Source organism: Xenopus laevis, chromosome 3L (assembly GCF_017654675.1).
Source record: "Xenopus laevis strain J_2021 chromosome 3L, Xenopus_laevis_v10.1, whole genome shotgun sequence".
NCBI classification, from domain to species: Eukaryota; Metazoa; Chordata; class Amphibia; order Anura; family Pipidae; genus Xenopus; species Xenopus laevis.
This window is the reverse complement of record NC_054375.1, coordinates 53,818,477-53,832,183: the sequence shown is the minus strand read 5'-3', so window position 1 is coordinate 53,832,183 and position 13,707 is coordinate 53,818,477. Positions and strand designations below refer to the sequence as shown.

Sequence of the window (13,707 nt, the reverse complement as noted above, 5' to 3'; positions counted from 1 at the left end):
CGTTTCCGAGTAAGCACAATAAAGCTTGGTTTGTTTTGAATAAGGAGCGCAGGCTTCTTGTCATCGCGCGCGAGTTGGCCAAAGAATCCATGCATGGTCCCGGATCTCGCGAGAGTTGGGGGGGTGTACGCTTACGCGCTCTCCACGCAGTTGCCAGGCGCTGTTTATCGTGCGTACGGTGCCGGCTGCTTCTTGGTTGGGAAGAATATGGCGGACGAGATCGGTAACGGGGACACGTTGGCGTTGCCAGTGGGAAAGAAAGCAGGTCAGCACAAAACTAAAGTTACCTACTGTGCTCCGGTAATTGTTTGTAGAGGAGGAACCCTAAATAGAACGCGTGTAGTGGGTGTGCGCCTGAGAGCAGTGGGCCTGGCGAGTGTTCAGGTGTTTATTGTTCTGGCTGCACTTGGGATCGCAGTGGGATACGCGGATTCCTAATCTTGGCCAAAGATGATGAAAAGTGCGCACATTTTATGTGTATGTCAGATACTTTCTCCTATTTCCTTCACGGTTATTCGGAAACACCGTGTTCTCAGTCTGTAGTCTACTAAGTTGTTGTTTGCTGCTGGTGGGATGAATCTATTTACTGATTTCTTCTCTTATTTCTGCCAAACAAAAACAGCAGCTTTATTTGGGGGGATTTAAACCTAAACAATAGGCTGGCCTACTCCTTCCCACAAACCGTAGTGAAGTCACAGCATTTAAATGTATTCTAGTTTTTTATACATAATCATAAAAAGCCTTATGTGTTTTGTGCCTGGGGAAGGGCCACTTAATCATAGGCAGAAGAGAAACCGTAGAATTTAAAGGAACATTGACCAATCACATGACAGCATCAATTAACCAATCAGGGCCATAGTACTGTTTTCTAATTTATATACCCATACTATCACCGCTTTTCTCCTCTTAAACCAGGAATGTTTTCTTAGAGATGTGACCGTATAAAGAAACCCCACTTTTCTCCCAATTATTGCCTGTGTCTCAGGCTTACAGGTAATGCGGTGATCACTATACAGGTATAAGATCTATTATCCAGAAGGTTTGGACCTGGGGTTTTTCACATTAGGGATCTTTCCATAATTTGGATCACCATACCTTATTCAAACAACTAGTTGTTTTCAGATAGATCACCAGAAATAAAGATTTTTTTTCCAATGACTTTCTATTTTCTATGTTTGAACGTTTTTCTAATATTGAAATGTAAAGTGTTCTTTATCACCTTCTGAAGCAGCTCTGGGAGGTGGGTCGCCGACCCTGTAAACTGCTCTAAATGGATACATTTCGTTGATACATTTCTTATCTTTGTCCCTGCTGAGCAGAATCCCTGAGTTTCATTACTGGCAGCTGTTAGAATTGATACAATAGTTGCTAATACTCCAGAGATGCTGCTGAGAAATGTATCAACTACATGTTGCAAAATTGTAACAGTTCAGAATCTGCACCTGAATTTTGGAAAAACAGTAAAAAATAAATAATGGAAAGTAATTGAAAAAAGTCTTTATTTCTGGTGAACAATCTGAAAACAACTGAGCTGAAAAAGGAAGGTGAGCAACCCCTTTAATCCTGCTAGAATTGATGTAAACGTTAAATAAACCTAGTAGGATTGTGTTGCCACCAATATAGTTTCATGCAGCTTTGTTAGGATCATGTACAAGATACTGAGAGAGAGAAAAAAGGAAATCCCTTTCAAAAATAAGAATTATTTCATTACAAGTAGGTGGCCAACCCGTAATTTGGAGAAATGGTTAGAAGGCTCTTACCACAGTCAAACAAGTATGAGGTGCTAATCCAGAGGGAGCTCCCCATTAGCGTTACCAAGGCTTGTAGTAACTCTAATAGAAAGGAAGATTGCACACTTGAATTGAAAAAAATATCTATTTTATTACATCAAAAGTCTTCAGAATAAAGACATTAACCCTACATGTTTCGACCACAAATGGTTTTCATCAGGGGCAACATTTCAAAAACAGAAAAAGGAAAAAAGAAAGGCGGGTAATTTGGAGCTTTCTAGATAGGATTTCTGCATAAGGCATCTGATACATGTATAATGTATTTAACTGTATATAATGTATTATGGGGGCCGAGGGGCACAACATCCAGCCCTGCCCATAGTCCCCCATAGTCTTTACTGCGGATGCACAGGACATGCTCTGGGCTGCTTTTGGTGGTGTTAGGAACTGACACACAAGATACACTATGCAATAGACTATACAATTCACAATACAAGTCTGATTAGTAAATAATTCAGATTTGTGTTACATAGAAGCATATAAACCTATGGATTCTGCATCAGAATAAATGAGTCCTGTGGCATTAAGTTATATGACTGATGTAACATTACTCTCAGCTAATGTCACGACTATTCCATAATCCCTAAACTTTTGCTTCTAAAAGAGTATTTGCGCAAGCAGAGTTTGTACAGTACCACTTGCAATTGAAAGATGGCCTAACAAGATGAAATGTGAGGAGCAGCTGTAGGCATGGATCATTACTGTTAGTTATGAAAATCTCTGGTTTGCACAGGAAATTCAGTATCTAAAATACGGCATCGTTATGTCTGCCTTGGAACATTTCTCTGTGTGGATCCATTCTCTGGCTGTAATTCAATGGTTATTGTCTGTCCGATAGGAAGAGACCCAACACAACAGAAACTGAGAATTTCATGGTCACTGTGCATACACCGGTAGTTTATTGCATATTTTTTCTTTTCTAAAAATGACTGAAATCCTCTTTTTGCATGAATTTTGTGCGTGCTATGTAATGACAAGAAATAAAAATTTCTGAATCATTTTCTATTTCATTTTTCAGTTAATTCTTTGATCCGGCAGAACAGTCATATTTTTTCAGACACCCAGTGTAAAGTATGCAGTGCAGAGCTAATTTCAGAATCTCAAAAGCTTGCACACTACCAGGTATTTATGTACTTTATTTGTATCATGATTATTAGTTTAAAGGTTTGAAAAATGTTTTATGGACTTTTGTAAACCGGTTGATGTTATATTTGAAAATACATATATGATCTTTTTTTTTTTTAATTCTAGAGCAGGAAACATGCAAATAAAGTGCGCCGATATATGACGATACACCAGGGGGAGGAATTTGTGTCTGCAAAAAAGTTTAAAGCTGCGCCTGCTGTAAGTGTTTCTGCCGGTGTCTTGTCATTTGTCTGCATTGTAGAATTGTATTATAGCTATATGCATCTGCTGTTTGTTAAATGGGTTGTTTACCTTTGAATTAAATTTTAGTATCATGTATAGAGTAGTGATGAGCGAAATTGTTCGCCAAGTTTCACTGCAAAAATGAAGCACATAGACTCTAATGGGTGAAAACATGTTGCACAATTTGTTGAACAATTTGTCGCACGTCAAAAAAATATTGTCGCCCATAGACTTCAATGCATTTCGGTGTTTTGCAAATTTTTGTCAAAGCAAAGCGGGTCAGATTCGCCCGTCATTTGTCGGATTGTGTTGCATCCGACAGTCGTGTCGCATCAACGCTGCGACACAATCCGACAATAGAATTACTTACCTTATTTCCGGCGCATCCAGCGTTTTTACGCAGCGCATCGGATCGGGCCGGAATTGTCCGTGGAGTCCTGCCCTTATTGTCTAACACATCTGTTCTCCATGTTTGAGTGTGGCCTATCCATTGCCCACCAATAAACAAACTGTTTTTGGTCATTTTTTTTTTTTTTGCTTTTACCAGTCGAATTTAGTGCAGCGGCCATGTGGATTGTTTTCCGCAGGCCACAAACATACAGCGGATTAGATCATTTGATCTGAAATCAATTTAGTATTTGTTCCAAGCATAACCAAACACTAGCAAACTGGGTTTTAGAAATTCTTTATTTAACTGATAATGGCTAGAGAAATTGGCACATACAAAGGTAAATAGAATTAAAACATTTAAAAGAAAAAAATTGTATTTATACAGGAGAGCAGCAATGGAGAGGACAGAACTAAGTGCTGTTCCGTTTGCAACATGACATTCTCTTCCCCGGTTGTCGCTGAATCCCATTATAGCGGAAAAACACACATGAAAAATTTAAGACTGAGGGAACAAGGTGGAGTTACAGAAGGTACAGTATCTCAATAGTTTATTTTAGTTTTTTAGGAGTCCTCTAGAAGGAAGAATTGATGAAATTTTAGTAAAACAATTGTGCCAAACACAAGGCCAAGGTAACAGTGATGTGGTGCCAAAACATAAAAGGTCAAAGTCCTAATCAAAGCTCTGGTGTCATTCCAGCTGTTAATCTGTATCCCTATTTAAAAATTGAAGTACACAAGTCACCCAAACAGCCTGGACAGCTTGGAGCAAATCTGTCTGTTAAAAAAAAAAAAAACCCCTCCCAAACAGTAAGGTGGTATATTCTTTCCAACCAAAATTCTTAAAGCTGTCAAATGCTGCTGTACAAATATGTGGAGATTGAATACTTGTCCAATTATGGGATCCGTTATCCGGAAACCTGTTATCCAGAAAGCTCTGAATTACGGAATGCCTGCCCCCCTTTTATCCAAATTTTTAAAAAAATATTTCCTTTTTCTCTGTCATAATAAAACAGTACCTTGTACTTGATCCTAACTAAGATATAATTAATCCTTAATGCACGTAAAACCAGCATTTTGTGTTTGTTTAATTTATAAACGATTTTCTAGTAGACTTAAGGTATGAAGATCCAAATTATGGAAAGATCTGTTATCCGGAAACCCCCAGGTCCAGAACATTCATGATAACCGGTCCCATACCTGTACAAACACTATTATGCGCGCACATTATTTCTGCAGTACTTTACAATATGAAATTATAAATGAAAGTATATTGTTAAGTTCCAAAGACTGTTATGTATATTTATCCAAAATACAGTTTTCAAAAGCTTTTACTGTTGTTTCCTTTTAGGTATGCTCTACCAAGCAAAAAAACCTCTTGTAACACGCACCCCAACTGTAGCAACAAAAAGTGATAATGAGGTGGATCAGTCGAATCCTTCAAAGTTCTGTAAGCTCTGCCACGCCACATTTAATAATCCCCTAATGGCAGAACAGCATTATGTGGGAAAGAAGCATAAGAAGCAGGAGACCAAAACACAGATCATGACTATATACACCAGCACTGGGCAGACACCAGCACAAGCTCCAATTGCTCCAAATGTAAACTCTCCCATGCCAGGATCAGGTAAAGTGTTCTTTTCTTACAACACTTAGAAATCAAGTGTCCTTACAGAAAATAAAACATTTTGGGTCTTTTTTTTTTATATACCAGTGTGTGTATATATATTTATTTTTGAGAACATAAAGTATGAGCTGGAAAAGGAAAACGGTATAAATAGGGAAGTTCAAAAGAGACCGTAAGTAGTCTGTATTGCAAATTCTAAGATGAAAACCTGAGTTGCCAATTGGGTGGCAAAATCCAGGCTTAATGATCTGCTTTTTTTTTTTTTTTGCTTTTAGAGTAAATACTTATTAGGAGGTTGGCAAATTTCCTTCACCCTTTTTGTGGAGGCGTCCATCCAGTTTAATAAGAAATTCCTTGTGGAATACAGGAGCATTCTGGCAGGTATAGTAAGTATTGGCAGTAGGTATACTGCCATTGCCCACTATAATGTAGTTACTACTAGGGACACCAGACTGAAGAAGTCATATTCTTAACTTGCCGTTTATTCGCCACAATATCTTCTGTTCATAGGGAATAACTTATCAGCAGTATTAGCAATGAGATTATAAACGCCCCCCCCCCCCTTCCTATTCGCAGGCCCACTAGTAATGTAGCTAGCTCATACTCCTTCATTGTTTATATATATTTCATATTTAATTAAAAGTAAAATGTATGTTTAGCACTAGCCCTATTCATTAAGATCATGTTATAAAAGGGGGTGGGTATACTGCCCATTTAAATCGAATCCATCTGATACTATTGTGCCATGGCTTTAAACGTTGAACGGGCACTGGCCCATTTGCTTTATTTAGAGCAATTCTAAGCTGCCCCATTTCTAAGAGAATCCAATTTGTCTCTTGCTTAGCTGTTCTGCATGCTCTTCTCTTTCATGGGCATGAGTCAGGTCTTTCCTGGGCCTAAATGGAAGTCAGTTGGAGGATTTTTGCACTGCATTAATTTATCTGGGAAGTTTAAAACAATATAACATAGCTTTGGCCAGTACAGGTAAATTATTACTCCATAATGCTTTTGCATAAATGTTATGAGGAAAACCCTCTATTGCCTTTGAGTTGGGTCCAAGCTCCAATAAAACGAGTAATGCGAGAAGGAGCAAGTCATTGCAGTTCTGCCTGCAGATAAGTACTGGGGAGATACTATTCACATACATAGATTCACATACTTCGGTAAACGGTTTCTGCAAGGGCTAATGATCACTACCAGAACAAGTTATAGACCTAAGATGGAGATATTTACTACCTGCCAGTTTGTAGCACCTTGAAAAAAAAAAAAGAATATGGTTCATGTTGTGCAATTGTAACGTGATACTGTGCATCATATTGCAGCCAGTACTGAATCCAGAAGCATCACAGGCATATATATTTCATACAAGTAAACACACACACACACATACAAATCTATTTGGAGACACAAGCATTTATATAGAAGCTCACATACCGTATTCTGTCATTGCATTTTTAAGACAGTCCATATTGTCTAGAATGTTTTTATGTAATTTGTGCTCAGTTATTCCAGAAGCAGAAAAAAATGGATCCCAATGTGTATTATCAGGTGTTGCTGACGTGGTGCAGCACACAAACTAAGCTTAGGGCTCATTGCAAATTATCAAGCAGAAAATTAGGTTTGTCTCTAATATAAGCTGATGCTATAGGGCTGATTATGAAATTCTGATGCTAATTGCATTGGTTTCTGTGCTGCCATGTAGTAATTATCTTTATTAGTTACTAATCAGCTTTATATTGTGATATTTCTATTCTATGTGTACTTTATATTGTGAGTGGGTCCCTAAACTCAGTAAGTGACAGCAGCACAGAGCATGTGCAGTGAATCAGCAGAAAAGAAGATGGAGAGCTACTGGGGCATCTTTGGAGACACAGATCTTTACTGCTAAAGGGCTGTGGTTGCCTTGGGCTGGTACAGAAGCCCAAAACATTCTAGCCTACTTTTTTAGTTAGGCTTTACTTCTCCTTTAAAGTGCACTCTGCCTAGTTATGGTCCTACTGTGATAATGGCACATTGTTTTATCCAGAATGTACTTTGTCAGCGCTGTCCAACTTTTCAGCAGAATAAGCCGATATAAGTAAATGCTTTTTTTGAAAATTTGAAAAAAAGAAACATGGTGTCATGCACAAAAAGCTCTTGAGCAGGCAGGGGGTCATAAAAATCTTCTGGGGGGGCTCCGTTTGGACAGCCCAGATCTTTTGTTATTTATTTATTTTTTTAAAGGTTTTTATTTAACATTTTCTCAACACAACAGCACATACATAAAGTTGCAATGCTTTGACCATATAAATAAAATGACATGTTTATCGGGCAATAGTAAGTTATACACATCAGGACTATATAGTAAGACACATTCCAGTAGTTAATGGGAGGAAACTTAGAGGGAAATAAGTGGTATTGAGGGATTAATTACGTGAGGCAAGTTCCTATGTATTCTACCAGCCAGGGGTCCCAAACCTTCTCTAACTTTTGGGGGCACCGTTTGGCCAGATAGGTTAGTTTAATAACTGACAGGATACGGTTTACTAGTCTGACCCATTGTTGTAGCCCAGATCTTTATAAAAAAAAAAAAAAAAGTATATATTTTTCAATGAAATCTAACATGAACTCTCCCCAAACAATATATTGTCATGCCTGATTTAAGCTTTTTATTTTATAATTTTCAGTTGGGAAAGGTTTTTCATGTGACACGTGTAAAATTGTGCTGAATTCAATAGAGCAATATCAAGCCCATGTCAGTGGAGCTAAACACAAGAACCAGTAAGTGATTATTTCTTTGCATTCTTTATTAACTCACTGTTTCTCAGTCCATTTCTTAGTATCCTCCCTTGAAGGTGGAGTGACTGTTGGTTGTACCTGTTGCACCTCATCATTGAATCCACATTAAAATAAGCAATGTGACTGCTAGATGAGCTTTAATACCAACAAAGTTGGAGTTGCTGAATACCATTTTTTCATGTATGCAATTTATGGCATTTCTTTAGCATGTTTTATCAGTTAGCCTAATATAATTGTGTGCACTTGTATCTGTGTGAAGCTGCAGGTTATTTAAAACTCATCGATTGTACGATTGTCTCTTCAGTATATACTGCCTGCTTGCTTTTATAGAGACTTGTAAAAAATAACTACATTAGTTTGAGCTGTTTTAAATCAGGGGTTGTTCCAAGCTCTCTCAAGTGAGCCAGAACTCCTACACTGGGGAGTGCTTAGCAAAATAGCATTCTTTCATTCTGATTAGTCAACTGCTTTTATCTAGGCAGCAAAAGAGAATGGTACTATAAGAGTTTGTCTGGTGATGTTAGAAGGGGAGCACTTTTTCCCTTTAAAATGTTATCAACCACAATGGTACAGGTCTACAGCTGATTATTTTTTTTTATAGATATTCGTTAAAGGAGAAGGAAAGGTTAATACAAAGTAAGCCTTATCAGAAGGGTCCACCTAAATATACCAGTAAACACTCAAAGTAGTGCTGCTCGGAGTCCTCTGTCAAAGGAAACACTGCCTATATTTCCTTCTATTGTGTACACATGGGCTTCTGTATCAGACTTCCTGCCTTCAGCTTAAACCTCTTTGCCCCGGGCTTGAGCATGCTCAGTTTGCTCCTCTCCCCCCCCTTCTCTGCTGTAATCTGAGCCCAGAGCTATTAGTGAGCATAGAGAGACTCAGGCAGGAAGTGATGTCACACCAAGCTAATACTGCAGCTGCTATCCTAAACTAACAGCTTCTAGAGCTTTTTACTCAGGTATGGTAAAACATTCTACAGAATAAATATAGCATTCTAGCTTCCACTATTGCAACTAATCTATTGCCAATATAATGCCTCCGTAGCTTTACTTCTCCTTTAAGGAATTTCATATACATTAGGTTAATTGTATTTTTACTTTTACTGTTTAATTGTATAACTTTACATATATTCTTAAAGGAACAGTAACACCAAAAAATGGAAAGTGTTATAAAGTAATGAAAATATCATATAGTGTTGCCCTGCACTGGTAAAACTGATCTGTTTGCTTCAGAAACACTACCTATAGTTCATATAAACAAGCTGCTGTGGAGCAATGGTGGAAATTGAAAAAAGGCTATATGGCACAGGCTAAATAATGGATAAAAGATAACATGTTCTACAGAGCTTCTGTTATCTGCTTGGTAACCTGAGCCTATTCTCTCTCGAATGGCTGCCCCCATGGCTACACAGCAGCTTATTTTTATAAACAATAAGTGTTTCTGAAGCAAACACAGCAGTTTTACCAGTGCAGAGCAACACTTTAATTTTTTATATTACTTTTATGTTACTTTAAGGCACTGCTTAATATGGGTAAGTGTGTGATGTATTTTTTCGCTCAGAACTAACCCACATACTATTTATCTTTTAATAGATTAATGTCCATGACACCATATTCTCAGGAAGGTCCCCTGGCAGCTGGGGGCTCTTCAGCAGCTGGAGGCTCTTCAGCATTTGCAGGCTCTTTAGCAGCTGGAGGCTCTTCAGCATTTACAGGCTTATCAGCAGCTGGAGGCTCTTCAGCATTTACAGGCTTATCAGCAGCTGGAGGCTCTTCGGCAGCTGGAGGCTCTTCGGCAGCTGGAGGCTCTTCGGCATTTGCAGGTTTTTCAGCAGCTGGAGGCTCTTCGGCATTTACGGGCTCTTCAGCATTTACGGGCTCTTCAGCATTTACGGGCTCTTCAGCATTTACAGGCTCTTCAACATATGCAGGCCCTTCAGCATATGCAGGCCCTTCAGCATTTACAGGCTCTTCAGCATATGCAGGCCCTTCAGCATTTGCAGGCCGTCCATCAGCAGGAGCAGCACTGTCATCAGGGGGACCATCAGTTAGAGGATTTTCTGCATCTGGAGGTCCAACACCTAAGAGCCTTTCATCGTTTGGAGGTTTTCCACCCATGGGGGGTTTATTGCCACCTCCTTACCCTCCTCCACTCAGCAGTCGGCCATATGTCCATGAAGATATGATGGGTCATGGTGGATATAATTATTTTAATAAAAACTTTTAGAGTAGTCCAGTCTGTGTCTGTCAGAGCCAGGGCATGGAAGCGAGTCATGGAGAATGGGATGAGGGGGTTGCTTTGGCTTTGTCCTCCTCCTGCCCTTGTCCTACTGCAACGCATGTCTAGAACAGGAGTCCAATTCACTCAAAGCAGGACGTTTCTAACATCCAGACTAGATGTGGGCAAATGTAGTAGTTTATTCTGAAGTACATTTTTCCATATGGTTGTTAATCCTGCCTCGGCTTAAGGGTAGAGCAAAGGGTGTGTACATGCGGTTTGCATATGTATATTTTATACAGGCGAATATAAGTAACCATTCTGGCTACTGCCTCTCTTTACTCTCTACCCGTGTAGTAATTAATTGATGTCATAAAGGTAAAACTATCTTGGGTCTACCTGCAATGCCGACACTGGCTATGTACAATCGCACCACATTATTTGGATTTGTGAAAGACACATGAAACTCCCCAGTCTTTGGATTTGGATTGGAACGAAACAAAGAAAAATATTTATTTTGAGAATACAGTAGCCAATTGGCCATTTATATACACAGTTCTGTTCTGGTTTCATTCATACTGCTTTAGGCAACCTACTAGAAAAGGCATTTGCCTTGTTAAATAATGACTTTCTTTTGATAAAGGTCCAGTAGGTGGCGCTACAAGTCCAAAATGTCAGCATACATTATTGAAAATAGTCATTTATTTGGCTTGTTTTATTTCCTATTTTTGTTTTACATTTGTACTGTTCAGTTTGTGAAGAAATGCATTGATTTGGTTCTGTCATATTTCTAATGTACTAATCATTTGTCATATTATTTTAAAGTGTGTGTTTTAGTTTTTACATAAGACAATTTTAAAATGCTTAATAGCAGTTCTGATCACCCTGTTTGTTTTTCGGTTATTTTTTTCCTGACACTGAGGATAAGCTTTGATGCTAATGGATGTTTGGTTATTAGGCAGTGTTTTTTATAGGTAGGTTAACATTTCACCGACCTAGCTGGTAAAATTCCAGTCAACGCCGGGGCTGGTATTAAAAATGAACAACAATGTATTTGCTGGTAAATTTGTAATTAGCTCTTGCCCTGCCCCCACTCCAGATTTTTATACTTGTATAGTGTCAGTGGCAGGGTTATAATCCTTCAAGCAATAGTTTGATTTCATAACAAATCAGCAGTTCATTCCTTTTATTTGAAATAATCTTAATTGCTCCAGAGTTTATGGATAACGGAGGTAACATATTTCATGCTAAGAGCAATAGGGTCATTTAAGTGCCAATTGCCTGCTATAATTAAGAAGGAGAGAATTCCCCGGTTTAGTATGTCAGTGGAAAGCAACCCACAGCAAGTTTTGAATTTAGGGTTGCTGTCATTTGTAGGAAATAATACTGGCTGATATGTGAAGGTGGGTAATAGTGGGGCCTGGTAGGTCGTGGGCAGAGGCTGGCTGTGATGGGATCGGATATTGAGGCAGGCCAGGGGCAACTGCATTTATATATTTATAGGTTATTTTTTTTTTTAATGACTTCCTTTTTTTTCCTGGAATAATAAAACTGTAACTTGGTAACTACGCATTCCAAATAATATGTCCCATACCTGCACTGGCCTTAGCTGCTGAAATTATGTCCAAAAGTTCACCCTATTTGAACACAGTTTTACATAGCAACAGTAAAAATGCGATTGTCCTACAAACTGTATTTAGGTAACCCATATTAATCTTGTGTAGTGTTCTGAAGATGGACATATACAGCTCTGGGGCTCATTTATAACCACCGGGCAAATTTGCACCTGGGCAGTAACTTCTAGCAACCAATCAGTGATTAGCAGGGTGAACACTGAAAGCAAATATCTGATTGGCTGCAATGGGTTATTGCCCAGTGTTTATAAATGAGCCCCTGTTGGGCCCTACAATTCTCCTTTCTCCCTCCTGAATCACTTAAACACATTGTGAAGCCGCTTTTTGTTTTGTTTCTCATTGAGGTAGAATGGTGACTGCATCAGAAAGGAACGCTGGTCCTGTAACTCTGGTGCCTGCTTGCTAAACGGCACCCACCTGTTCCATACAAGCAGCTGGGATGCTTGTGGGGGGTTCAATTGTTGTGAGACCAAAAAGGCAACAATTGTTGTCCATCTAATGTCATGTCCATGTGCACCATTACCTAGATTAAGGATAGAGGAATATTCGGCGTTCCTATGCTAGTGGAGAAAACGCCAATCTGCTCCATGTTGTGTTTGCATTGACAGGCACATGTGGTGGGGTTCGGCATGGAAGCACAATAGTATGAATTTTTTTTTTTGATGAATTTTGATTGGTCGAATTTAGAGTTCATGGAAGTTTTTAAAAACTCGCATGAATTTGAAATTCGACCTTTGATAAATGTGCCTATTAGTGGGCCACTAGTCTATGGTTTCTAACTATAGCAAAGCTTTATCTTTTAATGTTCCTTGTATTGTTAAACTGCAACACCCACAGAGGTCACAGGACCTTTAAAGTCCGCCTAGTTCTGGGGAAGGCAAGAGTGGCCAATGATCTATACCATGATGTCTAATATTTCCATGTGCATTTCGCCTGTACAAAAAAAGCCCTGTGTTAGCAACCATTAAACAGATGTTTCTTGTCATAATTATGTGTCTGGAGTTTTGCTTTGTTTTCCTTTGGTCTTGTTCTATGAAATGAAGAGGTTAAATATTAACGGCAAAATGTAAACAGTCCACAGACAGGCCTAAAGGTGGCCGTAGATATACCAATAACGATATTCGGTGCGTTTATGGTAGGAGACGAGACGTCTGATATCGGCAGGAGACATGGATATCGGTCGGCTCAACAAAGTCAATCCATTTAATTCATTCGATTAAATGGAAACAATGTAGTACGTAACAAAAATGTGTCCGATTTCTATACCTGAAAAATTCTGTGTACAGCAAATACTGCATAAAGCTATTGGGGTTACCATCCTTCCATTACCTTCCCTCTCCTATACTGCTGGATACATACAGTCCCTCTGGGGGGTAGGGGGGATTCCAATTGTTTTGCAGTTTGTTCAAGTGTTAAGGATTAATGTGACTACACTGAATGGGCAGTTTGATGCAATTATAAGAGATGGAAAGCACAGCCTTGGGGAGCAATTGTAAGAGGGAACTGTAAGCAAGAAGTAGTTAGAAGGAAGTTAAGATAATTGGATTTGACTGGAAAACCGCAGGTCATAGAAATGGCTTTGCTTCCTGGCAAACGTGGAATGTACATTTATTGGTCTGTCGTGCAACATCTGTTTAGCATTTTGACCATGGTAAATGGCTTGAATCCGTTTTGCTACAGAAAACTTCAGCCTCATTTTTAACTAAGCAAAAAGAATGGTTACTCATAACTGGAACACTGGGAAGTACAGTGGTTTAAAGGGACAATTTACTAAACACTCATTTTACGCAAATACAAATAACCTTTTTTTTTTTCCCCTAGCTTGTCTCATTGATAATGACTGTGTGGCACTACATTCAGAAGTAATCAGTTGGTTAAAGGGCAAGTATCACTTGGGTAA

The 13,707-nt window shown here is 38.9% G+C and overlaps 2 protein-coding genes across 4 annotated transcripts in view; one reads left to right on the top strand and one right to left on the bottom strand.

The window, feature by feature from the left end:
• The window catches only part of LOC108710980 (BRCA1-A complex subunit RAP80), a 51,011-nt gene extending 50,184 nt beyond the window's left edge, over nt 1–827 (bottom strand). Inside the window, exon 1 of one of the 3 annotated variants that reach the window (XM_018252245.2) lies at nt 1–827. This exon is cut by the window's left edge and continues 67 nt beyond it. In XM_018252245.2, the coding sequence (XP_018107734.1) occupies nt 1–95 (95 nt within the window). In that variant the 5' untranslated portion in view covers nt 96–827. The other 2 variants (XM_018252244.2, XM_041586229.1) reach the window with 2 other exon arrangements.
• LOC121401234 (zinc finger protein 346-like) lies at nt 208–12,795 on the top strand. Its single transcript, XM_041585567.1, has 8 exons — nt 208–300; nt 930–993; nt 2,809–2,912; nt 3,042–3,134; nt 3,934–4,078; nt 4,897–5,172; nt 7,839–7,932; nt 9,549–12,795. Exons 1-8 carry the CDS (start codon nt 208–210, stop codon nt 10,180–10,182), a joined length of 1,503 nt encoding a protein of 500 aa, XP_041441501.1. The 3' UTR covers nt 10,183–12,795.
• The last annotated feature ends 912 nt before the right edge of the window (nt 12,796–13,707 follow it).